This window comes from Mastigoproctus giganteus, chromosome 14 (assembly GCF_048544385.1).
Source record: "Mastigoproctus giganteus isolate SK-2022 chromosome 14, ASM4854438v1, whole genome shotgun sequence".
Lineage (NCBI taxonomy): Eukaryota > Metazoa > Arthropoda > Arachnida > Uropygi > Thelyphonidae > Mastigoproctus > Mastigoproctus giganteus.
The window spans coordinates 59878229-59905629 of NC_143588.1; the positions used below are offsets into that span (position 1 = coordinate 59878229).

The window sequence follows — 27401 nt, forward strand, 5'->3', positions numbered from 1 at the left end:
GTTTGCTGCATTAAAACACAGCTGCCACTCTTCTGACTAGCCTTGAAGCCTGTTCAAGTCATCCTGAAGAAGTGTGTTTGGCACTGATCACTGATAACTCTTCCAATCTTTACATCATCTGCATATTTGACATTACATCCTCTATCAATGTTGTTTATGAAAATCAGAAACAAAAGTGGTAGAATAACTGATCGTTAGGGGCCCACTTCTGAATGTTACGCCAATTTGAAGAATATTCATTAATCAACCCTCTACCTTCTGCACTGCACCCATCCTGCAATCCGTCAGAATCTTTCAAGTAATCTCAACACTTTCCAGCTTATACAATAACCTCTCATGAGGGAGTGAGTGAGCCTTGCTAAAATCCAAATAAACTATGCTGAAATTGTTCCTTACATCCAACTCATAAATAACTATGTCAAAATCACTTATAATGAAATGTTCCTGGATTGCACTCTTAATCACTGCCTCCAAGATTTTCCCTACTACCAAAGTCTGATTAACTGGTATGTCATTACAGACTTCTCTATGTGTGCCTCCGTAGCCAGGTGGGAAGGAGCAGCAGTACGTAGCACATGCTTCTTGATTAGACCGGGGTTCGTGCCCGTCACCACCAAATACGGAGGATGCGGAAAGGTCAGGAAATGACCACCGCATATTCTCGGAGCAATATGGCCTTAGTTGCTAATGCTCCTAAAAAAAAAACCAAACAACAACACAATTAACCTCAAATTACTGGGAATATTCCATTAATTCCAGGAATCTTACTTGCCTATAGGCACAAAAGCTTTTCTAACTAACTATCATCCATAATTTCAAAATCACTAATTTCATGTTTCAGCCTCATTTGTTCAGCTACTTCTCGGCAAGAAGGGCCTTTCATCAGTAAAGATCAGTTGGGTTATCTAAGACATTCCCAAACCAGTCAAGGGTAGAATCTGATTCTCTTTCTTCTTCTTTGTATTCACATACATGAAAAACTCCTTGTCTCCATTCTTTGCTCTCTTATCCAGTGCTTTCTCATACTCAGTCCTGGCCTCCCCAACCTTATATGTGGTACTATTACAGATCAACTTGAAACTGTTGTAGACTTTGGTACTTTTAATCTCTTTGTAAACTTTCTATGTATCTTTTTCTGCCCTAATAGGCAGGTCAGATCTGTATTCAGCCATCTCAGCATCCTCTTCATGCTTTATTTTCTTAATTGTACACATGTGTTCACAACTTCTGTGATTACTGCTTTAAAGGTATTCCATAATTCTAATATATTCATTCTCCCTTTGCAATCTACCCAACTGATAGATACCATATAGCATTTTAAACTATTCTTTCAAGAAATTAAAATGTATCTTTAACTACTGCAACATCTTTCTAACAACTGTGATCATTATCCACCAATGGTTCTTGTACTGTAAGCCCTGTGATGTCATCTGATTCATGAGTAATGGTGAAGTCTAGAATAATCTTACCATTAGTATTTTCTCTAAAATATAGTTTATTAAAAAATTTTATTCCACATGGTGAGTATCCCTCTCACTTAATCCAATGTTGTTGTTGTTTGAAGGCACGTTAGCATCTAAGGCAGTAATGCACCAAGTCGAAATACGCAATAACCATCAAAGATATATTTGGTAACCTAAACAGGTTAACACATCACAAGAGATAAATGTATATCAAAATATAACAGTATAAATTCAAATAAGTGTGTACAAATTACCAGAATGAAAAAAGTTAAAAATATTAGCTATATTGTCTCTGTCACCTAAAATCTAGCTGAGTGCAAATGGTTCGGCCACATTAATAAAATCTGTAAAATATAGTGTCCAGTGGAAAAACACAATGTTCAATAAAAATATGAATAATGGTTAAAATAGTTTTACAGTAGTCACACATAGGTGGGTCCTGCATCCTCAGGAAGAAAGACTGTGTCAGATGACAATGACCTATGCAGAGCCAAGCAAGAACAACTTCCTCTCTTCAGACCCTGCAAAGACTGGACTGCCATTATTTGATTACAGGCTTAATTTGATATAGTTCATTTGCAGACTATCTATGCCGGAAATCTTGCCATTGCTTTTAATCCCTTTTGTGAATTGGGGATACATTCGCACATCTCCAGTATGCAGCGACCTCCTGTGAATCCAAGGATGCTCACATAATTATGGCTAAGGGTTTGCTTACCTCCTTTAATATGATTGGATAGATCCCATCCACCCCAGGTGTGCGTCTTGTGTTTAAGTTCAACAATTATCGTGGATCAGGTGAGCACCTTTTGACAGCTTTCCCTGTCTTTTTTTCTTTTATAGCAGCACAAAGCTTTATGAGGAGATTGGAATAATACTTCACCATCACAGTACAGTCATTTTGAAGGTGATTTGTTAATATTACCCCATGCTGATCTTAAAAAACTGATAGCATCACCCTGCCAGCAATTGGTGGTATCTTTCTTGACTTTTCTGGAGAATTTGAATCTGTGATTCTAGAAACTTCCATTGTTCTGACATTTCTTTAATTTCGGCCTGACAGTGATGGAACCAAATTTCATCCATAGTGACCAGCTGTAAAAAACACCTCTTGCTTTTACTGGCACATTGACATTTCTTGTGCACACTGTGCCCTTTCCTTCATCTGTTAAGGGGTCAGAAGTCTGGGAATCCAACCAGCAGACACTTTACCGATATATAATTGTTGATGGGCGATTTTCTCCACAGACACTACACTAATTTGGAGCTAGTTCTTTGAAGCTAATCTTCAAGGATTAATGCCTCAATTTTTGCAACATACTCTTTTGTTACAGCAGTTGCTGGTTGTTCTGGAATTTCTTCATCATGCACTGAGGTTCTTCCACATTTGAATTGTTTAATACCAATGTGCAACAACACCATAAAAACATGATAAACTGGACTTTAGAATCCATAAACGGTGACCGTTTCTTTGGGGGTTTTTCTTGCAGAAAGAGTAACCAAATTGCTGATCTGTATTCCACTTTATCCATTGTGATTTTACTTCGTTCAACGCTGGGTAAAAAAAAAAAAGGAATCACATCAACTGATTGAAACCAAAATTTCTGTGGTTGCTATAGATTAAGATATCAAACAAACAAACAAAAAAAAAAAAAAATCATATTTTTATATCAACTACTTCTTGGTTGAATGCAAATCTTCTTTGACCTCCCCCACCAATACAGATTTCAGTTCTGCAAATTGCAGTGTCTGGAGACTAGGCACCTGTAAGGTGATCTGAATGAGGCGCTTCAGCCTTTGAATGGATTGAGCTCAATGCTGATGACCTTTTTCCTCTTGCTCAAAATACACACATGAGGGGGACATAAATTCAAATTGAGGAAGGATGGTTGCACGATAGACGTGTGGGAAGTTTTCCTTCAGCTGGTGATTGATTGCTGTAATAAACTTCCATCTGGTGTTGTGGATATGGGTAGTTTGAATAAATTGAAGGAAGAACTAGACAAATTACTGGAGGAAGTTTGACAGGTGATACAGGAGGGTATTTTTTTGGCTGATGTTTTACAAGTTTGCATTCTTGCATCATATGCCACTACTAAGAATAGACTGCAACTGCCTGTTAAATTCTAAACAAATCAGAACTTCACCTCCATTAAATAGATCAAAAATGAATGATGCGACATGATATGCACTCTACTTCTAAATTAGGATATATATTTCCAGAAACTCCTTGAATGTACATTATTCAGATTCAATTTCCAAAATTCAGTAAAAACCTTTCTAGTTTTTGAACAATAAATCTTATCAAGTATGAACCATTAACCTGAATATCAAAATCCAAGTATGCAAGTATACTGAGGTTTTAGCAGTGTTCGATATGCTCAATCACCAGTGTTGGCTGCCTACTTTTTGTCAATTTCTCGGTATTTTATGCTTATTCTTTGATCCCCGGAATGCATCAAAATTTGGAAATGAGAAGCATAACATCAAAAAACTCATGCAGAAGTAACTGGAAAAGTGATTACTGACAAAACTACTTTGGGTGATAGTCCATTTAAGTAATGGACCATAAAAAATATCCGCAACCATGTGAACACCTTCAATTGGTTTAAAATTAATAATAAAAAACAAAATCACTCCAAAGACTCAAATACATTATAGCATGTTTTATTCAGAATGTGGAGTCATCACTCATAATTATTCAGTGTTTATTATTCATTTTACACTGATATTATAAGTTAAATTAAAACTTTAGTGCTTTAATTTAAATTACAATACTAATATAGTTCTCTCAACATTATGATGTCATGGTGATCATTTGCTGATATGACCCAAAGCTTAAAGCTGAAAGGTTAGCAGATACTATAGGACTTTAAAAATAAATCTGAGAAATTGTTGATTATCATATTCCTCGAGGCCAGCAAACTTTTTGGAATAAGTTCGTAAGACTTCTGTGTTTATTTAAGTCTTCTGACAAAAACAGACATTAATGGGCACATAGCAGAGATTAAAGCAGCCAAGTGAGTTTTTAGAAAGATTAAGCTAAAATATTATTTAACTTTTTATTTCAAATAAAAGATAAACAAAGATGTCAGTGATTAAACATAATGTGAGCTACGATATCCAAGTAATTAGAAAACACATTAAATCTTAAAATACTACCTTTGCAGCTTCTACCATGCGAGCAGTAGCATCTGCTAACATCTTGGCTGCAGCCAACAGGCGTTTCTGTACATCTGAGTCAGGCTGTGCTTCAGCTTCTCCCTTAATGGCTTGAATGAGCTGTGCTGTAGCCTGCAATCCATAAAAAAAAAATTATTTACATTTTAAACTTGTACAAAGGAGTTGTTTGAAATCTTTAAATTTCTTGAATAAAATCATTACAAGTAGAAATCATTAAAAGTAGATATTTTTAGGTACACAGTAGTGTGTGAAAAAAGTATTATATCATCTATCAATTTTTATTCAAATAATCAAATGAGTAATTTTAGATCATGTACAAATTTATATGGAGCAATATGGCCTTAGTTGCTAATGCTCTTAAAAACCAAATAACAACAAATTTATATAAGTGATCTTTCAAAACAGTTTTATATTTGTATACCAAAATTTACACTATATTCTGGGCACATATTAGCATTAGTAGAGGCATATCATGGAAGAAAGCAAGCTTATACAGCATCAGCAAAAAAAAAAAAAAAAAAAAATTCCCAATTTCACCCATTCATTCATTCCAAATGTGTCTAGTTCTGCCTTTAATTTATGTAAGCTGTCAGCTTCTACGACAGATGGAAGTTTGTATCAGCAATCAACCACACGCTGGCTAAAGGAAAATTACCACACATCTATTCTACAATTATCTTTCCTTAATTTGAATTAATGTCCTCTTAGGTGAATAATCTGAGCAAGAGGAGGAATCTCAGCAGCATTGAGCTTGCTCACACCATTCACGATCTTATACACCTCAATCAGATCACCTCGCAGCTGCCTAGTCTCCAGACACTGCAATTTACAGAACTGAAGCTGTTTTTTTAGGAAGAGTATCCCCTTTTTCCTCTCACCAATCTTGCTGCCCTTCTCTGTACTTGTTCCAGCAGCTCTAAATCCTTCCTACATTGAGGTCACCAGACCTGTATGCAGTGCTCGAGGTGTGGCCTGACCACTGCCTTATACAAGGGGACAATTGCCTCCTTATCCCTGCTAGCAAAATTCCCGAATATAATTGACAACAACAACATGAGCTACTCTTGCAGCCTGTCTGCACTACATAGAAAACTTCTGACTGCACAATTATCCCCAGGTCCTTTTCATTCTCCACTACCCTGAGTGTAGAACCACACAGTTGGTACATTACTCTGGGGTTACTGCTACCAATAGGAATTTTTTATATATGTGCTTTCAGTTCAGTCTCCTTAAATGTAATAATCTAACAATTATTGCTCCAACCTCCTGTAGATATTTAGATCATCCTGGACCTTGGTATACACATGTTTTTAGTGGTCTTAAAAATGAGTTCTTAGGGGCCCACAGATCAACACTAATTGCACTGTTCTTGTGACCTTAGGGATACTGGAGCGACTGCCATGGCACCCTCAGTAAATATGCCTCGCCAGAGTGATGCAGGGGAGATGACTTGTTTACCATTTACACACATATTTCCTTTTATTACAGAAATGAAGAAAGGTGCATTCAATATAATGTATAATTGATTTTTTAAATGTGCCACTTCAAATTAAAGGACACTGCAAAAATGCAAAACTGAAATAACTACTTTATGCACAAATAATTGAATTGGGTACAAATGACACAATTTTTCTCACCTCGTGATCTGTGAAAATTTGTGTATTATATGTTAGGGTTCATCAATTTGATGCACTACAGTCTGGACATGGACTGTAGTCAAACTGAGGAACCCTAACATATTACAGTGTTGCACATGAACATGTTAACATTAGCATTAGAATTAGTTGAGGCATATGATGCAAGAAAGCAAGCTTATACAGCATAAGCAAAAAAAAAAAAAAAAAACCGCTTCCCACTTCATTCATCCAGTCACTCCAAATGTTTGATGTTTGTCTAGTTCAGAGTTCAGCCTTAAATTTATTTAAGCTATCAACTTCCACAACAATAGATGGAAGTCTGTTCCAACAATCAACGACTCGCTGGCTAAAGGCAAACTTCCACACATCTATTCTACAACTGTCCTTCCTCAGGTTCTTAATCTGAGGAAGGTTCTTAATCTGAGCATCTTGATTTTTTAAGGGGTTTGTAAATCTCAATAGTTTGAGAACCACTGCTGTAGAGCATTAATTCTATTCACACAGAGTAGTCCAGTAGGTAAATCCAGTGCAAAAATTGTAAATTGACTTTTCGAAGCTGAGTTCAACAAAGATCCACCAACCAAGCAAACAATGCTGTGTTTGCTGAAGAAGTTTAGAAAGATAGGATCAATTTCGTGCCAGCATAAAAACAGAAGTGGAAGAAAATGGAACTCCACAGACAACATGAATGTGGGAACAGAGCTTGACAAAATCATATGCTCACCCATGAAAAGTGGAGTGTAGTTAAAGAACTTGGTATGAAATGAACATCTGTTCAAAGAATGATTTGCTAATGAATGATGTGAAAAGGTTCCTAGCAGGAACTTTTTCACATTGTATGCAGATGATCATGAGCTGTCAATATGGGATTTGGAACAAAGGCTTGCTCTGTGCTCACACACTTGCAAATACAATAAACTGTCAAAATAACGGCAGATTGAGATCAGATGTATACATACAGTGCAGATGTCTTGTCATGCCGAAAAACAGAAAACGGCAAATCACACGATTACTGTATTTGTTTATGTTCGCCATTTTAAAAGTGAATTCTGTACTGATATCAAGGATTATACCTCTGTTTGACATTTATTTTAAATTAAAAATCCCTCACTATGGCTCCTAAAGTTAATAAACCTCATACAGAGAAGAAAAGAAGAACAACATTAAAGCTTAGTGAAAAACTAGATATTATCCAAACTATTACATTAAGGTCACCTGGGATGTTAATTCATATAACCATGTGTATTGTGTCTGTAAATTGTGTGTGTTCTCTGCTCGATTTTCCTGCTTTGCTGGAAGAAAAACCCTAGTGTCTCGGGGGAAAAAAAACCTCGCTATCTATGGCTGAGACCCACTAACTCAGCCACAGAGTGAAAAAAAGCCTATAGAAGTTCCTTGTGTCATCAATGGGATTTGAACCTGGGCCTTTTTCCAGCCAGTGTGGGGAGGACTGTGATTATACCAGTGTGTTAAACTTGCAGACTAAATGTAATAAAGAAAATAGAACAGGGTGTAAGCAGAAGTGAATTAATGACAGAATATAACATTGGATCGTCAACATGTTTATGATTTTTTTTATGTGCGGTTAATAAAATTGCATTCTTAATCTCTCTATTTCTTATTTGGCCTCATTATTTCTGCATTAAATACATTAAAAATAAAACTTTATAGATAATGTAAAAATCAAAATAATGGCACCTTGAATCCCTGAAAGTCTACTGTATGGAAGAAAATTAGTGTTTTCTCTCTAGTGCTTGTTTTTTTTGTTAAGTGCCATGTTACAATGTAAGGTTATGCAAAGAAACAAATGGCATGGTTTCTCAGATTTAAAATACAGAGACCCAGAGCACAGCAACATTGTGCATTTGAAGGACAATGACTGCTCCAGTCAATATTCAATTTCAAAGTACAGCATTAATAATATGTTTCACAATATGAAGGTTGATATGAAACATGCCTGAAGAGTAACGGTACATATTTACAACATGTATTTGTCATAAAATTGCAATGCAATGTGTTCTGCTTCAGATAATTCAGAAATAAATAAGTAATTCTGCTCTATTCTTTTGACAATTTATTCTGGGACATTCTGTACATTTGAAAAACGTAATCTCCATTCTTAAAAAAAAAAAAAAAAAAAAATATTAAGTCAAAAACTGGTTCATATTAATCATTTAACTATTTATCCTAAAAATAATAAAGGCATCAGTGTATTCTTTCATTCTATACTGGTTTCAATATTTTTCGCTCTTTTTGAGTGGTCTGGGTTTAGTTCTTGTCGATGAGCGGAAGAATTTCTAGCAGAGGATTTTAAAAATTTAAGCTCTCCTAAATCAAGGCTGTAGTTAGCTGATCTCAGGCAGAAGTAATAGGGTTCCCCATAAGTCATTCAAAGTTTTTCAGTCCACACAATATGCAAATTTGCCCATGAACACTTGCTTCTACATAGAACATAATACACTTATACAGATATAAGTTACACTTGAGAGTGATTAACACAATAATAATTATCATTATTATTGCTCTAATAATATTTTTGCTCTGAATTATGGTATATTCTGATCTGAAGAACTTTACAATGGTACAGTATCAACTCCTGAAATGGGTTAAGCTTGAATCTGGTTTTGAGTACACTATATCCAGAACCCAACTTGGGATATCCTGACGTTAAGAATTTAAAAATGCAGTGGGAATAACATTGACAGATTCCCAAAAAGCAATCAACATCACTTTGCAAGTTGATAACTGGCAAAGGTCACACATTGTATGTTTAAATGTTAAAAATGTTTTATTCCTTGGACTGTCTCTTGTTTTCCGATCACAGCAGAGAATCCAGGATTCAACTCCACTCACAATAGCATTTAAAAAGCAAATGTCAATGAATTTCAACAAGGCTAACATTTTCAGCAGAAAGAAACTCAATAACAGCACATAGTTTTCAAACATGTATAAAAATGCTTCCATTCAAAACAGAATGGAAAGTAGTGTTTCTATGGATATTTGAATGTCCATAGAAACACTACTGCACACATACTAACTAGAAACTATTAGCTATGTGGGAAACCTAGGTGGAGTTTTCTGCCACTCTCATATTATTCATAAGTATTATTAGAATGAATCTGAGCTAGGAATTAAAATCACAATGTAACGATATCCAATAACATAACAATGATTCAGTTTGTTAAATTTTAAAATAACGTAAAAATTCATATATGCCATTATGATACCAATACTATTTTATTGTAACATCATTGCAAAGGGCGAGTCATCTAAGGTTGTACTTCCTTGAAACAATTTTTGAATGTTCCAAACTGCTACAAAGGTGTGGAGCACATGGTGTTCACCCAAAATTTAAGCACAATTTAATCCAATCAGTTTCAGAATTTACTGACTACGGGATAGCTTAACAATTCAAAACACAACTAATGTGACAAATTTCTATGTCTTCTTCAATTGAACTGACTTTACTCAATGGTGGGATCTCTTACTTACTGTTCAAGTATAAGTATTACAGAGTAATTATTTTATATCAAATGGTAGGACGTACATGGGGTGTGGCAGGAGAAGAAATGTCTGAAGATTGTTCTACATTAGCCACTTACTACCCAACAATTTGAAATCAACTGTGAAGAACGTTTTGCTGTTTTTTTTGCATCCTTTGCCAAGTATTTCTCGTAGTCAGCCTTCGCTTGCCTAATCTCCTTTGTGACTTGATCACAGACTAGCTTATATCTGCAAAAGGCTTCTATGTCAACTGATAATTTATATGCATTGCACACATTTTTCTTCTCTGCCACGAGCCCCATTAGTTCATTTGACATCAATTTAGGTTTAGGTCTAAATTGATGTCATTTTTCTTCTCTGCCACGAGCTCCATTAGTTCATTTGATATCAATTTAGGCCTAAATCTTGGACAGTATTTCTTAGTTGGTATGAAAAGCCTAGTAGCTTCTAAGATTAGTCCCTTGAAGGCTTCCCATTTAGAATTCGCTGTTTTAAACATCATCAGTTGATCCCACTGTACAGAGTTTGAAAACTGTCTGAGACCATTGTAGTCACCTTTACGAAAACAAAAATTCTTGAAAAATGATGTAACTACCCTTGATGGTAGTTACATCTTTAAGTAAATCCCACATCAGTATACTGTGAATACTACCACCTAGTGGAAATTCTTAATGCATTAATAATCACTGCTGATAATCAGATCAAGAGTACTACTCCCTATGGTTGCCCATTGATCATGTTGCTGTAGAAAACAATCCTCCATTTAAATCCACCAAAGTCTTACTAGCATGCAAGTGACCAACTCACAAGTTCCAGTCAATACCTGGAAAGTTAAAATCTCCCATTACAAGATGTAATGATTTACTGGGCCACTATGTCTCTGCACAATTGTTCATTGTACTCATCAGAGTTATTAGGCCTGTAATGCACTCCTATTCTCATTTTCCCTTTCCCAGTGCTTATGTTACACGAAACTGACTCAACATTGCACAGTCCACCCATATCAACTGGATGCACTTCCTTAGACTTTGTGTGTTTCTTAACTAAGAATATAACCCCTCCTCCCTTCCTACCATGTCTATCCTTTCTGTACACATTGTACTTCCCAAATTCCAATTCTGCACTGCTTATATCTGTGTGACACCATGTCTCTGATATCCTAACAATATCTGCCTTTGATGTCTTGATCAGCACTTCAAATTCATCAAATTTATTAACTATACTTCTAGCACTGGTGTACATACAAGTATACATGCACCTGTTCTTACTCTTAGTTACCCTAACACAGCCCATGTATTTATTTGTTCAATGATGACTCCCAGCAGCTCTTGAAATCCCCGGCAAGCTGCTGCTCATTACAATAGAAACATTGCATGAATCATTTTCGCCGCTGCCTGCGGCTACTGTTAATCTTTTAGTCTGTGAATCCTCAAGCTAGCAGTTTTCCACCTAACACTGCCTCGATAGCATCGGCAAATATTCTTGCACCCTTTCTATTTAAGTGTATCCCATCCCTGTAGAAGCAATCTCTCCTGTTAGCTAGCACAGACCATGCTAAAAAAATTCTATCCCATGAGCCTTGCACAATCTCTCCAGGGCATAACTGATTGAGAAGGCTCGCATCATATACTCCCTCCTATTATGTTTGGGCAGAATTGCAGACACTTTCAAAATTAACCCTAACTCAGGACTTTTTTTCAACATTGATCTGCGCTTGTTAAGTAAATCTTCAGATCTCTTACTCTTAAGGTCATTAGTGCCAACGTACCTTTTGTGCCTTTAAAAGATGATATTAGCACCTTTTGTGCCCTTAAAAGATGATATTATTTGCACTACAATGACCATGTTCCACCTAAAGAATAGGTGGAACATGGTCCTGTTCCACCTATTCTTTTTGCATAATATATTCCCTGTCTCCTTGACAATAGTCATCGACAATAACTAGCTCCTGTGGGACCAGCACATTCTGCCTTGGAGATTGCCGCTGTGTTGCCTGATGAACAGGAGTGAGCTCTGGCACTGAGTTGGGCAGCTGAGAGGGCAGCTTTAAGGGCCCCTCATATTAATTTCTTCGACTGCATCTACCCTACACCTCACACTCTCATAGATGCCCATCAGAATGCTGAGTTGGTGCCTAATTTCTTCACGGTCTCTGCACCTAGCACACATAAAGACATCCTCCTTGGCAAGATCATGTCCTGTTATAGACAGGTCTGCAAACATTTCACATTTTGCACATTTTGTTTTAGATTGATGCATTAGAGAATCACCCACTTTGGTTCTCCCCCAAACCACAGTACTACAGCTACTTTGTGCTCATTGCTTTTCTGCTCTAGTCTGGGTCATGATTCTGTTTGAGTACAATTTAATTAATAATGAAATTTAATAAGATTAATAAATTTTTAATTGATTAATTGATAATACTAACCTAAGCTAAGAGATTTCTAATACAGTGCTACATTCGCTATCTAGTTTTACGTTAAACCTTACACTATCAAGTTTGGGTATATGGTATGCTATTCCGTATCATATAACAATGGCGGCAAGTTACGAATGGGAAAATCTATGGACACTTAGTATTAACTTTCAAAATCGCTATCTAAATTCAAAATAAACCAAGGACTATAAAGCTACTTATAGCTATTTACTTATTGACTATGACTATAAAGCTACTTATAGAAAAGAATTTAATATAACAATTAAGTCAATAAAATGGCTAAATATAAATAAAAACTTAGCGTTCACCACAGCTACAAAATCTTGTCCAACACGTGCATTCCTTTGTACCCGAAATACAACTGAAATCTATCAAAATATTTTTAGTTATAATCAAAAGCAATAGCTGCTATGGTGGTAGGTTTGATAAATGTTTTATGGCCTTCTAATTATTCTTAACTGGCAAATAAACATTTCTTACAAAGACAAAATTACAAGAACATTAAAGGAAAACTGAATAAAAGAAACAATCTGTGCAATCTAACAAGTAATGAAACAAGCATTCTTTGTATCTTTAATAATTATGTGAAATACTTTTTTCCTTACCTTTGCTAATATTTTAGCTTGCCGTACCATTTCTGCAGCATCTCCTGTGCTGCTGAAGAGTTTATCTGTAGCATCAAGGATAGTATCGACAGCCCCATCATGAACAGATGCTTGGGAACGCTGTTTAGATAAAGTACGAATGTGATTGAGCAGGTCATTCAAAGCATCATCAACCTGCAGAGCTGCACTTCCCATGTCTTTCAATAAATTTTCATCTTGAGTTGCTTCCTATATTAAAAACAGTAATCACAATAAATAAGAGATTATATTTTTCATAAAAATCAAGTAAAACAGATAATCACAAGGAAATAACACACCTGACAAATTGCTGCAATGCTTTCTACTGCTCTAGAGACTTCTTTGGCAGCCTCTATGAGTTGCTGTTGACAAGTTGGATTACTGATGGTTGGTGCCACTACCTAAAGCAGTAATTTTTTTAAAATAAATACAGCTATTATATAAAACAAGATATGGAAATTCTTAGAAGTAGATTTTATATCATCATAGTTAAAATTACGCACAGAGATGAATCTTTTTCTGATATAATAATTCCTTTGATTAATCAACATCTATTTCATTAACATTGCTTAATTCTTGCTCTTTGTTTCACTATAATTTAAAGTTAAGTGCTCCATATACATTACATGTGCACACATATGCTGCACATGTAATGTATATGAAGCACATAAATGTATATGATGCACATAATTAATTTGCACTACGCATACGTGTATATTAAATTAAGAGAAGATCAGTGGATTGGATAAGCCAAGTAAGATGCAAATACAAGAAAACCAGTACTATACATAAAGAAACAATCGAGAGGTGGGAGGGGAGAGAAATAAGGATGTTGCATGGTGTTAAGAATAAGAGTGTTGCAGAAGGAATACAGTAATTTAGAATACATTAAATGTCAATATACATCAAATTTCAAGCCAATTAGGAAAAACTTTAGACCACCACCCCTCAAATAATGCTGAAGCCAAATTAAAACAAAGCAGTTTCTAACCTAAATTATTTTTCATTAGCGGTGAGCATTATGAGTGCTCTTAGCTGCTATGTTTCGATTTTTCACTGCCTAACGGTAGATCTACTGCACTGAGGCACCAATAGTTTTCTGTCAGTTATGTTGCATACTGTTAAACATTTGAAATGCAGTGATGCTATAAGCAATGATGTCTTGTGGCCTTCCAATGAGATGGGCTCAATGATCACTGTTTAATTTTTATTTCACATATTGCTCATGTTGTTGTGGGTATTTTTTAATCATGTCAATGTGATATTCAACATTCTGCTTCAGCATTATTCAAAGGGACATCTGTCAAAATTATGAATAACAATCAACCACCTGCTGGCTGCAGGACAGATGTGCAGAAGTTTGCCTTCAGTCAGTTGATTGTTGGAACAAATTTCCATCTGTTGTTCTGGAAAGATAGTTTGAATAAACGGAAAGAAGAACTAGACAAATTACTGGAGGAGCTGTGAGATAGAGGTTTTTTTTTTTTGGCTGGTGCTTTATAAACTTGCTTTCTTGCATCACTGGCACTACTAATACTAATACAGGAATACCTCGCATAGCACAGTTTCGAACAGCACGGGTTTCGCTACAGCATGGTTTACAAATTGAAAAAAAAATTAACTGCGTTACGCACAATACATTTGATATGTATATATGTATTATAATGCCAGCACATAGACCAATGCGTTATGGATTCAAGGCCATTCTGACTGTTGTCAAAACTCCCATTATATACGGACTCTGCTAGCATTCATACATTAGTAAACACTCTAGATTCCGAGCGGTGAGGTCGTTGATTGTGCGTAAGCTGTACAAATATTTTTTGCTGTGTATTTTTATTAAAGATTATTTTTTAAAAATGTTACACCATTATACGCAAATATGAGTGGAAAGAAGAAATGTAATGGCCCTGAGTGTTCTTCTAGATCCAAACATCGAACGAGGTATGAAAGTAAGGCAGGCGTTAATGACATTCGATGTTATAAAGAGATGTATGCAGATAAAAAGAAAAAAACTGTGAATAACTAAGCTGATCAGTTATTTTTCAAAATAAAAATACAGTACATACTTCACTTATATTCTTTTGATATGTACATACTGCAATAAAAATCATTTTTACTGTACTTACTAGTATTTTTCATTTTTATCATTTTAGTTTCTTTTTTTGCAAGAACTTCGTGTGCATCAATTTATAGTAAACAAACACCCATATATTTTTGCAACTCAACCCATATAATCAAATTGTCAGAACGCATTGCATTAAAATACATACTAATAATACCTCGATCAGTGCAGTTTCGCATAGCGCTGTATATTTCTGGCACGAATTAACCAAGCTATGCGAGGTATTCCTGTACTAACAACGTTAAACTGATGCAACAATTAGCAAATCCAGTTTATTCACAGCTATGAACAGAAAGAGGCTATGTCCAACATTTACAATGAAGTAGTAGTAGCAGTGGCATGTGATGCAAGAAAGCAAATGTATGAGCTTATGCAGCATCAGCCAAAAAAAAAAAAAAAATCACACCATTCCCTCCAAATGCCTGTCCAGTTCCTCCTTAAATTTATTCACCCTATCAACTTCCACAACGACAGATGGAAGTTTGTTCCAGCAATTAACCACCCGCTGGCTAAAGGCAAATTTCCGCACATCTAATCTACATCTGTCTTTTCTTAATTTGAATTTATGCCCCCTTAGGTTCGTAATCTGAACAAGTGGAAGGATCCCATCAGAATTCAGCGTGTTGAACCCATTCAAGGCCTTATACACCTCAATCCGATCACCGCGCAGGTGCCTAGTCTCCAGCCACTGCAATTTGCAAAACTTAAGCCTCTCTTGATAAGAGGATCCCTTCATTCCCCTCACCAATCTTGTTGCCCTTCTCTGTACACGCTCAAGTAAATCTACATCCTTCCTAAAATGAGGCCTCCAGACCTGTACACAGTACACAAGGCGTGGCCTGACCATTGCCTTATACAGAGGGATAATCACCTCCTTTTCCCTGCTAGCAAAATTCCTATATATCATTGACAAAACCCCATGACCTGCCCTGGCAGCCTGTCTGCATTGCTCAGAAAACTTCATATCTGCCTGCACAATTACTCCCAGGTCTTTTTCATTTTCTACCACCTTAAGTGTAGTACCACACAGTTGGTACGTTTCTCTGGGGTTAATTCTACAGCTAAGGCTATCTGTTCTGAGTTTTGTCATTAAGACCACCTTTTACCTGATGAGGGACTAGTTAGGTCAGACACAGGCTGTCACAGAAGTCTCATCTATTAAACAAAATGTCCAATTAGCCTTTTGGCAAAGCTATTATAATACAGGTTAAATGCTGCTTATTACAATATGATAAGAAATGAGATACCATTTCAACACAAGTTAATGATGAAATTAAGTTTCCTAAAACAATGCCTCTCTCTGCATTAGGTTTACAAATGACCACCTGAAAATAATGTCATCCCTGCAGTGACGGTGTTTGCTATTGTTGGTTATTTGATTTTTAGGAGCATTACCAACTAAGGCCATATTGCTCCGGGGATATGCGGTGGTCATTCTCTGACCTTTTCGCATCCGGTGGGCATGGGCTCAAACCCCGGTCTAATCAAGAAGCGTGTGCTACGCACTGCTGCTCCTGCCCACCTGGCTACGGAGGCGCCCCGCAGTGATGGTGACAGCAATCAGAATTTGGCTCATTGGCAATTATTACATAGTACTCAGTTTATTGTCACATTATAATATTGTGCTTGTGCGGCCTACATACCTAATAGGGGTTTGACATACAGATAACATAAGTTACATTTACAATCATTAGTTTTCTTCTCATCTACCATTTGGTTGCTCATCTAGATTTGATACCTCTGTTCACTGCCTAAAACATAGTTAGTAAATGGAAGAGCAACCAAATGGAAGAGTATGGCCTACATTATTTTGAAAACTAAAACATAGTTGCTCATAGGCCTACCCGATGTTTGTTTATGATGTTTGTTTATGTTCATTAAAAACTGGCTTCAGTTTTTAATGACTACTGGATTCGCCTAACGGGTGATTTTATCTGATTAAGAATGATATTTCTTGCATTGGCTACATGGACAAATGTAGTAATTTCTCAAATAAAGCGTGAATGCTGCCACTGTCACTGGAGGGACTAACAGCATTCCTCAACAGTCATCTGAAAACCATAACACAGAGAAGTGTTTGTTTTAGGACATGTATTTTGATTTCTGCATATATGTTTAAAAATGTAATAAGTTCAGTTATGTTAATATTCATTGAAATGTACTTCTACAAAATTATTCAAATGCCAGGTATACCTCTCTAAAATCCAAAAACTTTTAAATTACAGCATTTCTGAACTGTCACATTTTAAACAGTTTACTACATTCATGTTTACATGAATCAACTTCATCAATTTCTGGATCTGAATTCCAGTGATTCTGACCTCTGTAAACCCAAATCAGATCATGACAACAATGGCCAACAGGTATAATCTTCTTCTCCTCCAATTATATTTTCATGCTGCCATCTATTGTAAACTCTGTATATAATTACTTGGAAACATGGATAATAGATTGAAGCATGTACTGTAAGATTTTTAAAACAATTCATAAACAAACAGATGCTTCATTTGAAAGGTATATCTGAAATGACCTAGAAAAATGTAGATACACATATGTACTCCTGGGACCTGCAAGCAAAAAACATATATATAAATACATACTGTGGAAATGGTTAACTTTTGAAAAGAAAATACCTTGTATAAATGAAAGAATCTTCAGAGATAAGTACAAGTGCACCTGCTTAAAACAGTACACAAGAAAAGCTGAAATAATATGCAGAACATAGAATAATAAATAAACAAGTATAATTGTTGATGTAGTCGCCATGAGAATTTGGTGAAGAGAGCATGTGTTTGTTTTAGTAACAATCGCTGAGAGAGGAGAATGACAATAAGCAGTAATTGCAGAGTGAATAAACAGAACAGACATCTATTAATGCATAGTAGTAGATGCTGTTCTGTTTTAAATAAAACTGCATCACCCCTAAAAACTTGATTTTTGCTGTATTCTATGCAAATAAAATTATGCCATGCCCACCAAGACTAACATTTTAATATACTGTGACTAACTGAGCCACAGTATATTAAAAATAAAACAACTATAATTATAGTATGTATTAATTCTTTTTAAGTGACAATTCAAAAACACTCAATTATATGGTTATTAATTCCTGTACTGTAAGTTATTAGGTGTTGAGGGGCTGCCAAGAGCATCCTTCAACACCTGTTTATTTATTCATTTAGAAATAAAAACTCTTATCCATGTGTAATACTATAGTTGTTTTAGAAATATATCTGTTAACTATACCTTGCATTTTCACTATGTACTCATTGTATAAATGAGCACATTTTATTTGATGGTCAGCAGACTTTCTATTGAGAATTCATAAGATTCATTTACTTAGAATTGTTGGAAGTTGAATGAAAACCAAACATGGAAGATGCTCATTCATACAGTGAACATACAGTGGAGAAGCAAGCTACTTGGTGAATTTTTGGAAGCTTTATATTAAATATTATTTAACTTAAACATAATTGTATCAGAACAAGTCAGCCATTCAACAGTGCTACTCAGAGAATAAGTTTATTGTTACTTGAGGGGAGGGGGAACCAAATATTAACAATGTCTGGTTTTTGGAGCTGGACTTAGATGTTCTACATGCCAAGAGATAATGTTTAAGCATTGATTAAGTAGTACATTGATTTTAAAATCGATATTGCCAATTAGTGGATTACGTGTGATGCATTTTCAAACTAATGAAAGCCTCTTGTCAACTCAAAAATTCAAATTAGCCTGCCTTATTAATGTATATCACTACAGAAAGCAATGACTTCCTTGCTGTGAGTTGTTGTGATTGTTGCATGTAGAATTTTGAACAATACTGTAGTGTTCTAATGTAATGATAAGTTGATACTGTCTTGTAAGGAATTCATATTTCAACATTCCCAAAATCAGTGATCATGAGAAAATAATGGCATTCATAGTTCCTTGCCTCCCAATCAATTTATTTTTCAAATATTCTACATTTATAGATTTCTCAATTAGCATGATCTAGAAATGAAAGTTGGGTTAGTTCTGCATATGGGCATGTTATTTCATGTCAAAAATTATACACATGCTTCTTTTTTTTTTTTTTTTTTTTTTTATCTCAGGACAAAGTGATTTTGGGGATGCAGCTTATATTCAGGCAATATGGAAAAAAGTATACTTTGATGATGTTCATACTATAGATATTCAAATTTAAAATATTCTAAATACAATTTAGGCCATTCACAAAAATATATTACATATCCTTCATACAATCATAAGTTCAAAGGTTACCTTTGCACAGGCAACAAGTTGTGAAGTTGTGAGTGCACACTGGGTTGCAGCAGTAATAACTTTGTTTTGTAATGCCTGATCATCACATTTACTAGCAACATTTTTAGCCTTTAGCACAAGATTTGCTGTTGCATTAGCCACCCTTTTGGCCAATCCTAAAAGAATATCCTAAAAGGAAAACAAAACAAACTGTATAATCAGATACAGTCTGCAGGGTTATTTCCTATTGATGGAAGATTATATACAAATATAGAGATTAACAGAATATTTACTTAACTGTGAGTTAATTGCATTGTCACAAAGAAATTAAAAATTTTAATATTAACAAAGAAATCAGAAATATCTTGAACTAATAAAAATATGCAGTTAAATATTTTAAATGTTATTACAGAACATACAATGCCAAGACAGTAGGATCAAGGGTCAATAATTTTACTTTTGGTAAATTAAATTCATTAAATTTTTTTAGCAAAAGTTTATTTCCCAGTACTCACCTCTTAAGATCCATAATTATCATTTAAATTCCATAGGAAATAAAAGTGAAAGTAAAAAATTAACTACATGAATGAATAAGATCATGCCCTGGGGAAGAAGTGCACTGCTCTTTCCATGGTTGTCATCTGTAAAAACTGCATAAAAAGAAACTATAATGTAATATCGATAACCAAGAGTCTAAACACAGGACTTTCAATGTGTTTATCATCACTCAAAAGTCCTACATTTAGACCCTTGGTTATTGATATTACATTATAGTTTATTTTTATGCAGTTTTTACAGAAGACAACAAGGGAAAGAGCAGTGCACTTCTTCCTCAGGGCATAGTCTTATCATTCATATACTTAATTTTTTACTTTCACTTCCTATGGAATTTAAATGGTTTCAACCATCCCTTTATCAATAGCAGCAACTTGCCATTAATGCTACACTACTCCAAGTTGAGCAGCAGTCTTTTATGTGCAACAGTATTAAAAGCTTTCCCAAAATCCAAGTATATGATATAAAAATAATTTTTTGCATCCAGCTCCTTTGTTACTGCATCATAGTATCCAATGATGTTGGTCAGTCAAGATCACCCCTTAACAAATCCTTGCTGTGACTGCAGTATAACTGCATTCCTGTCTATATGGTCCCACATTATATCTTTAACCAGTGACTCCATTATTTTCCCTGAACAGAAATTAGCTAATAAGTCTGTAATTACTTATGTCACCCTTTAAATCCCCTTATGAATTGAGGATACATTGGCACATCTCCCGTCAACACAAACTCCTCTGAATCAAAATATGCTCTCATAATAATGACTAAAGGTTTGCTTACCTCCTTTTCTGCCTCCCTTAATATAAATGGATAGAATCCATCCACCAGTGATGCCTTTTTATGTTTAGCTTCAATATTTTTCTTCCAGTTTTCTCTCATTTATCACAAAATCATTTAGCTCCCTGTTAGAATTTCTCATTTGTGAATGTAGATGCAATATATCGATTCAGTTTGTCAGCAATCCAACCAGGATCAAACAGTTAAACCACTGATATCAAATGGACCAAATGCAATTCATCCTCTTCCTTCTAGTGTTTACATAAGTAAACAAGTCTTTGCTGCTTTTCTTTCCTTCCTTTGTCAAAGACTTCTTATAATCTGTCTTAGCTTGACTAACCTACTTTTTGACTTAATTGCAAACTAGTTTATATCTACCATAGGCTTCTGCATCACCTGATAATTATATTCATCAGAGGCATTTTTCTTCTCCTTCATGGAGTCTCATTAGTTCATCCGACATATATTTAGGTCTAAGCATTGAACAGTATTTCTTAGTTGGTATACATAGCCCAGTAGCTTCTACAATTACTTTCTTGAATGCTTCCCTAATTTTTTTCCAAATCAGCAAATTTTGAAAGAGTTTAATAATTTTATTTACAAAGAATAATTTTCTTTTTTATTTTTGTTGATTTTTTTCTCCCTATTTTATCAAGAATTGTTTGTCCATACTTATGGATGCTAATTTTTTATTAATAATATTTGTGTTTATAATATTAAATTTTATGTAAATTATGACATTTCCTGTTATTGATATATTTATTCAGTATGGAAAAAAATAATTCAATCTAATTTGAGTTTTAAAAAAAAATTTAAAGCTACCAGTTTAAGAAGGTTGAAGCCTAGAAAAAAAAGTCAAGAATATCAATAGTAGAGCTCTTACATAATTCTGCTATACTATGTTAACAGCAAAGAACACGAAAGAGGGGAAAAAATGGTAGAAAATATCTCAAGTATTTAAAGAAAATAAATTACTAAATTTCAAGCTAGAGAAATATTACATATATTAATTTTGTATATAGCAGATTGAATGTTATTTTAACATATATAGAAAATAACAAAGAGATTGGGGAAAACAGCAAAAAAACATGAAGCAAGAACTCTCTTATGCAAGTACAGTACTACTGTAAAAACTGTCTCTTATTATTCTATTAATATTCAATTTTGAATAAGAAACATTTCACTTTCATGACATGTTTGAATTTATTAAACATTTTAGATCTACTATCACAACTGAAAAAGAAGGTTATATTGCATCAAATTAAAAATGATTTCAGTTAACTTTTACCTGAATTTCCTTATCAATGGCATCCTCTTCTCCAATAGTTCGCAAGACTGCATGACTTGCTTCTCCAACTCTACTAGCAGCATTTAAGAGATTTTGGCGTGGCTAAAAAATAATTAAAAATTAGAAATATCCTCATGCAATTAAGTGAAATCATTAAATATTAATTTGAGTCAGTCAATAAATTAGTAAAAGGTACACAAAATTATGATGATATGTATGTAAATAAAAGTATGCAAAGGTATATAAAATTAATTCAATATTTGTAAAAGAATAAGTTTACCTCAATATCATACGTTAAATACTTCCAGATTATCCTCTCCAGAAATTAAAATGAACATGACATTACAGTAAAAAATTAAATTGAAAACAATTAAAAAATCGAAAATATTACATTACAGTAAAAAATAAATGGAAAACAATTTAAAAAAAATTTAATTGAACACAATTAAAAAACCAATTGAATGCAATTAAAAATTAACTAAAAGAATTTAACAAATTTTGCAAAATGATTTTCCTTCCTAAAGCTGACAATGCTTTTCGACCATATGCCGTGATCACAGGAATAAAAATTACAGATTATGTTCACACATATTCCATAATTTTCATTCCTGTGATCACAACATATGATCAAAAAGCATTGTCAGCTTTGAGGAAAAAAATCGTTTTGAAAAATTTAAGTTAAATTCTTTTAGTTAATTTTTTATTTAATTTTTAATTGCGTTCAAGTGGGTTTTTTTTTAATTGTGTTCAATTGGTTTTTTTAATTGTGTTCAATTAAAATTTTTAAAATTATTTTCAATTTATTTTTTACTGTAATGTAATATTTTTGATTTTTCAATTGTTTTCAGTTTAATTTTTACTGTAATGTTATATTCATTTTAATTTCTGGAGAGTATCTACGTATTATATTTAGAAAAACTTCTCTTATTCTTTTACAAATATTGAGATCAATGCAGAACATATTGAGCATCACAGCTCTGGTTTATACTATAAAATTAATTCAAGTAAGTAAAATGCATTTCCACATCAACAAATCTGGGGGGGGGGGGGACAGATGATTCAGGAAAACATTTCTTAACCCCTTCATGGATTATCCTGAGATATCTCGTTTTTAGTTTTAAAAGTTATTTGGAACTAAACAAAATATCTCGGGATACAATAATACCCGAAGCAGACAATAATACCTCCAAATTTAGGATTGAAACATATTTTCTTGGGTATCTTGCTAATTTTGCATTAGCTAGATAAGTCCCGAGATTTCTTGGGATTTCTTTATGTCTGGCAGCAGATGGCTGGCTTTCATTTTACTTATATTTACTTATTGTACAGCAATGTCAGAACAATAGTGCATGTTCCTACGTGTTCCTATGTTCCTATTTGAACCAAAATAAAATTTGCCATCCTAAATGCTGAATATTGATAAGCGTTAACCAATTAGAAAACTATATTGAAAAATATTTCTGGACCCTCTTGAACTGCCGCCCATAAGCGACACTCACCTCGACTATCCACTTGCAGCAGCCGTGTGTCAGAATGTAGTTAGTTCACAATTATTGCTTGTGGTGGAAGGTTACTGCTTATGCGTTCCACTTGATTTTTTAAATTTATTTATATAATGATTAGTGAAGAGTATTTTTCTGTTCCTTTCTTTTAGCTCAAGTGCTAATTTATTTTAAAAATTTGTATAACTTGCAAGCTTTTTGGAATACACAAGGTAACTCTGGATAGCCCAAATGGGTAAATTACTCCCATGTATTTTCTACTAAAATATTTATAAAAAACACAAAAAATTATACAATGAGTATTCGCATGATGCATACTTTTAATCTGTAATATAAAAGAAGTTGATCCGTTACGGCACATTTTCTGAAAAAAAATGTTCCAGGAAGGGGCTAATCACTGTTCAGGAAAACATGTTTTAATCACAGCGTCTGAAGATTTTAAAAGATTAAGGCAATTTCTGAAACGAAATATTTGCTGTATGTGAAGAATGCATTACTTTGGTGTGTTCAAGTTATACAAGCTACTTCTATTTCAAAGTCTAACAACATTACCTCACCATGGGTTTAAAATACAAAATCTGTTTCTTCTTTCAAAGATCTTTAACAAACTAGGCTTTTAACAAAAACCTACTGTTTTCATGAGACACAGTATTAGCAAATATTGCAAAGAAGAAACAGATTTGGCTGATGTATTATATGCCATCAGCCAAAACAAAAGGCTACCTGCAAAATCTATTTGTCCCCTCTAATAATCTGTCTAATTGTTCCTAAACTCTATTCAGAAATATCCAATTCCACAGAACCAGATGGAAGTTTGTTTGAACAATCAATTACTCTCTGGCTGAAAACAAATTTTTGCACATGTATTCTCCGACCATCTTTTTCAATTTAAATTTACGTCCCCTTACATGAGTTGTCTGAGCAAGAGTAAGGATGCCGTTAGAATTTAATTTATTCAATCCATTTAAAGCCCTAAACTCCTTGATCAGTTTCTTTTAAACTCTTCAATCATATTTACATCAACTGTCTGGTTTCCAGTAGAATAACTGCTGGATATGACGTCTTTCTTGGTAAGAGTACTCTTTCGTGCTCCTAACTAAACTTTTATTTTTTTTTTCTCCACCCGTTCCAACGGGTACAGAGAAGAGCAACCTTGCTTCCTAAAATGAGGTTTTCAGACCAGTATGCACTACTGATGATGCAATCTAACAATTATCTTATATAAAACAAGTTTATCAACTCCTTATCCCTATGCAAAATTCCTGTATATCCCTGAGGGAACTCCAAGACCTATCCTAGCAACCTATCTGCACTGCTCAAAGAACTTCACACAGGACTATACAATTACTCCAGATCTTTTTCATTCACCACTACCTTGAGTATGATACTAAAAAACTATATGTATTTTGGGATTAATGCTGTCCATATGCAGTATCTTCCCATTACCAATGGGAAACCCCAACCAATGCTTCTCAGAACATTTGTCTAATTCTTGTGGGTTTTGTTGCAGTAGCATACCCTGATTAACCACTCCAACAATATTAATATCATCAGCAAAGTTAGACATTAAGCTTTGTATGCCTTCATCAATATTGTTAATAAACAATTAAAAACAATAAAGGGACCAGCACAGAAACCTGAAGAACTTTACTAATAACATTTATCCAAGAAATTGAGTGCTCATTAATAAACACTGTCTCCTGCCACTCAACCATCCCTTTATTCATAGCAAATGCTACACTGCTTCAACTTGTATATCAATCTTTCATGTGTAACAGTATCAAAAGCTTTACTGAAATAAGTATATGATTTCAAAATTATTTTTGCCATCCAGTTTCTCTGTTACTGCATCATGGCAGCTAATCAGATTGGTCAGACAAGGTCTTAACAAATCCATTTTGTGATTGATGTATAACTGCAATCCTGTCAAGATGATCCATTATTACTTCTTTGACCACTGACTCCATTATGTTTCCTGGAACAGAAGTCAAGATTACAGATCTATAATTACTCACATTGCCCTCTGATCCCCTTTGTGAATAGGGGAGACATCTACATATTCCCCCCTGATTCCAAGGATGCACTTATAATTATGGCTGAAAGTCTGCTTATATCTTTTTCTACATCTTTTAATATAAGTGGATAGAATCAATCAGCCCCATGTGCCTTATTTACTTTTAAATTCAACAATTTTTCTTCCATTTTCCTCCCAGTTATCACAAAATCATTTTCCACCCACTAATGATTTGGAATTTTGTTAATACGTATTTGCATACTGCATGACAGGTCATTTTTGCACTGAGATGTACTTATCATTTAAACTTCACAATGTTATAGCTTTCAAAAAGTTGGGAAGCAAACCAACTTTTAAATTATTCTGTAAAGAAGGAAATCATAAGACAATTGCTAGGATGAGATATTCATTTGTAATGATACTTACTTCTTTAGTTTCTGGTTCTGCAGCTTTCAATAAATCATAAAAGGCAACACAAAGATTACGTGCAGCATCCAGTAATTTTCCTCCTTGGTCATCATCATCCATTAATGCTGCAATCATCTTAACATCTTTTGACATCTCTGAGAGGTTTGTTGTTCTGGGGAAAAAAAAAATGCAAATAAATGAGGAAAATAAAAATTTTAAAAAAGTAATTATATAACAGCAATGAGTGAGATTTGAAAGATGACGAACAAGTTCCAAGTGACTGCCAGCATCAAGGATAAGTTTGTTCTAAACAGGGCATGAAAAAACTGACCTGCCTGGAGCCATAGCAAATTGTTTAGATAACTCCCCCCCCCCCAACACACACAGAAAACCAGGAGCTCACTGTACCCTGTCTATACCTATTTGTGGTACTGAACAGGTTAAAGCACGAATTACAAAGTGGTTTTCTTTGAGATCCACATCAGAAAAAAGTGACACTTCATGATCCAGATTGCTTTTTTGCATAAAATAAATGAATCATCAAGTATATATTACGATAACATATTTTTTCATTTTACAAAACTTATTACAGAACACAGAGAAAAGTGCATTCAGTACAACGGGTGACTGATTTTTAAAATAATGTCAAATTAAGAGAATTTACAAAAATGAAAAAATAAAATAATTCCTTATGTGCAATTAATTGCAGATGGCTTCTGATTACTCATGGTTCAGAAAAAATCATGGCAGGGCACTATAGTCCACCAAATGGTAACCTCTGAATTATGTCACCAACACAGATGCCCGATTTCTCCTTTTTTTGCTTGCTAATTTGTTCTCTCTCTCTCTCTCTCTCTCTCTCTCTCTCTCTCTCTCTCTCTCTCTCTCTCTCTCTCTCTCTCTCTCTCTCTCTCTCTCTCTCTCTCTCTCTCCCCCCCCCCTTGTGTATGCAAGAAAACCTCTCCCTTATGGCGGCTAAAATAAATCCAATTGCTCTTCTCTGTATCCTTTCCACATGATCGATGTTAAAGGATAAAAGTAACATTGCATCCATTTAAAAAAAAAAAAAATCACTTCAAGAACTGATGCTTTCACTATTACTTAAAAATAACTATCCAGTTCTGTTTTGTGCTTTACCAAAAACTCCGCCACAACTACTGTGGCAGATAATTCCAATGATCTATAACAATTGCCCGATGTCAAGCTTCATGAAATCTGGCCTTCTGTTACTCCCAGTATTTTATATTTGTGGATCCTCGCTCTTGTTTCTCTAACAAATCAAAACATACCTCTCTTGTTCATTTTACTGATCTTCTCTTCAGGATCTTAAATAGATTAAGGCCTGCCCCTCCCCAAGATGTCCAGTTGCCAAACTTTACTGATACCACTTTCTCAGCCATTCTTCCTATAGACATTAATTAGCAACCCTCATCAACCTGGTTATCCTCTGAACCCTCTTCCCCAGGTGAAAAAAGCTTAACATTTAGAAAGATTAAACTTTAGCTGAAAATTTTCAGCCCATCTGTGAACAATCTAAGTCATTTTCAAGCAAAATGACCTAGTTCTGGTCATTAACTACACTTCTTTCTTTAAATCATCAGAAAAGTTTGATAACTTTCCCTGTACTCCCTCCAATATAACAA

The 27401-nt window shown here is 34.5% G+C and overlaps 1 protein-coding gene across 5 annotated transcripts in view; it reads right to left on the reverse strand.

The window, feature by feature from the left end:
• Positions 1–27401, reverse strand: part of rhea (Talin_middle and talin-RS domain-containing protein rhea) — a 771509-nt gene that overhangs the window by 358116 nt on the left and 385992 nt on the right. For all 5 annotated transcript variants that reach the window (XM_090388755.1, XM_090388752.1, XM_090388753.1 and 2 more), the window contains exons 19-24: positions 25777–25930; positions 21835–21936; positions 19233–19400; positions 13147–13248; positions 12830–13057; positions 4626–4757 (exon numbers count right to left, since the gene is read on the reverse strand). In XM_090388755.1, the coding sequence (XP_090244881.1) occupies positions 4626–4757; positions 12830–13057; positions 13147–13248; positions 19233–19400; positions 21835–21936; positions 25777–25930 (886 nt within the window). The remainder of the gene's footprint in view (positions 1–4625; positions 4758–12829; positions 13058–13146; positions 13249–19232; positions 19401–21834; positions 21937–25776; positions 25931–27401) is intronic.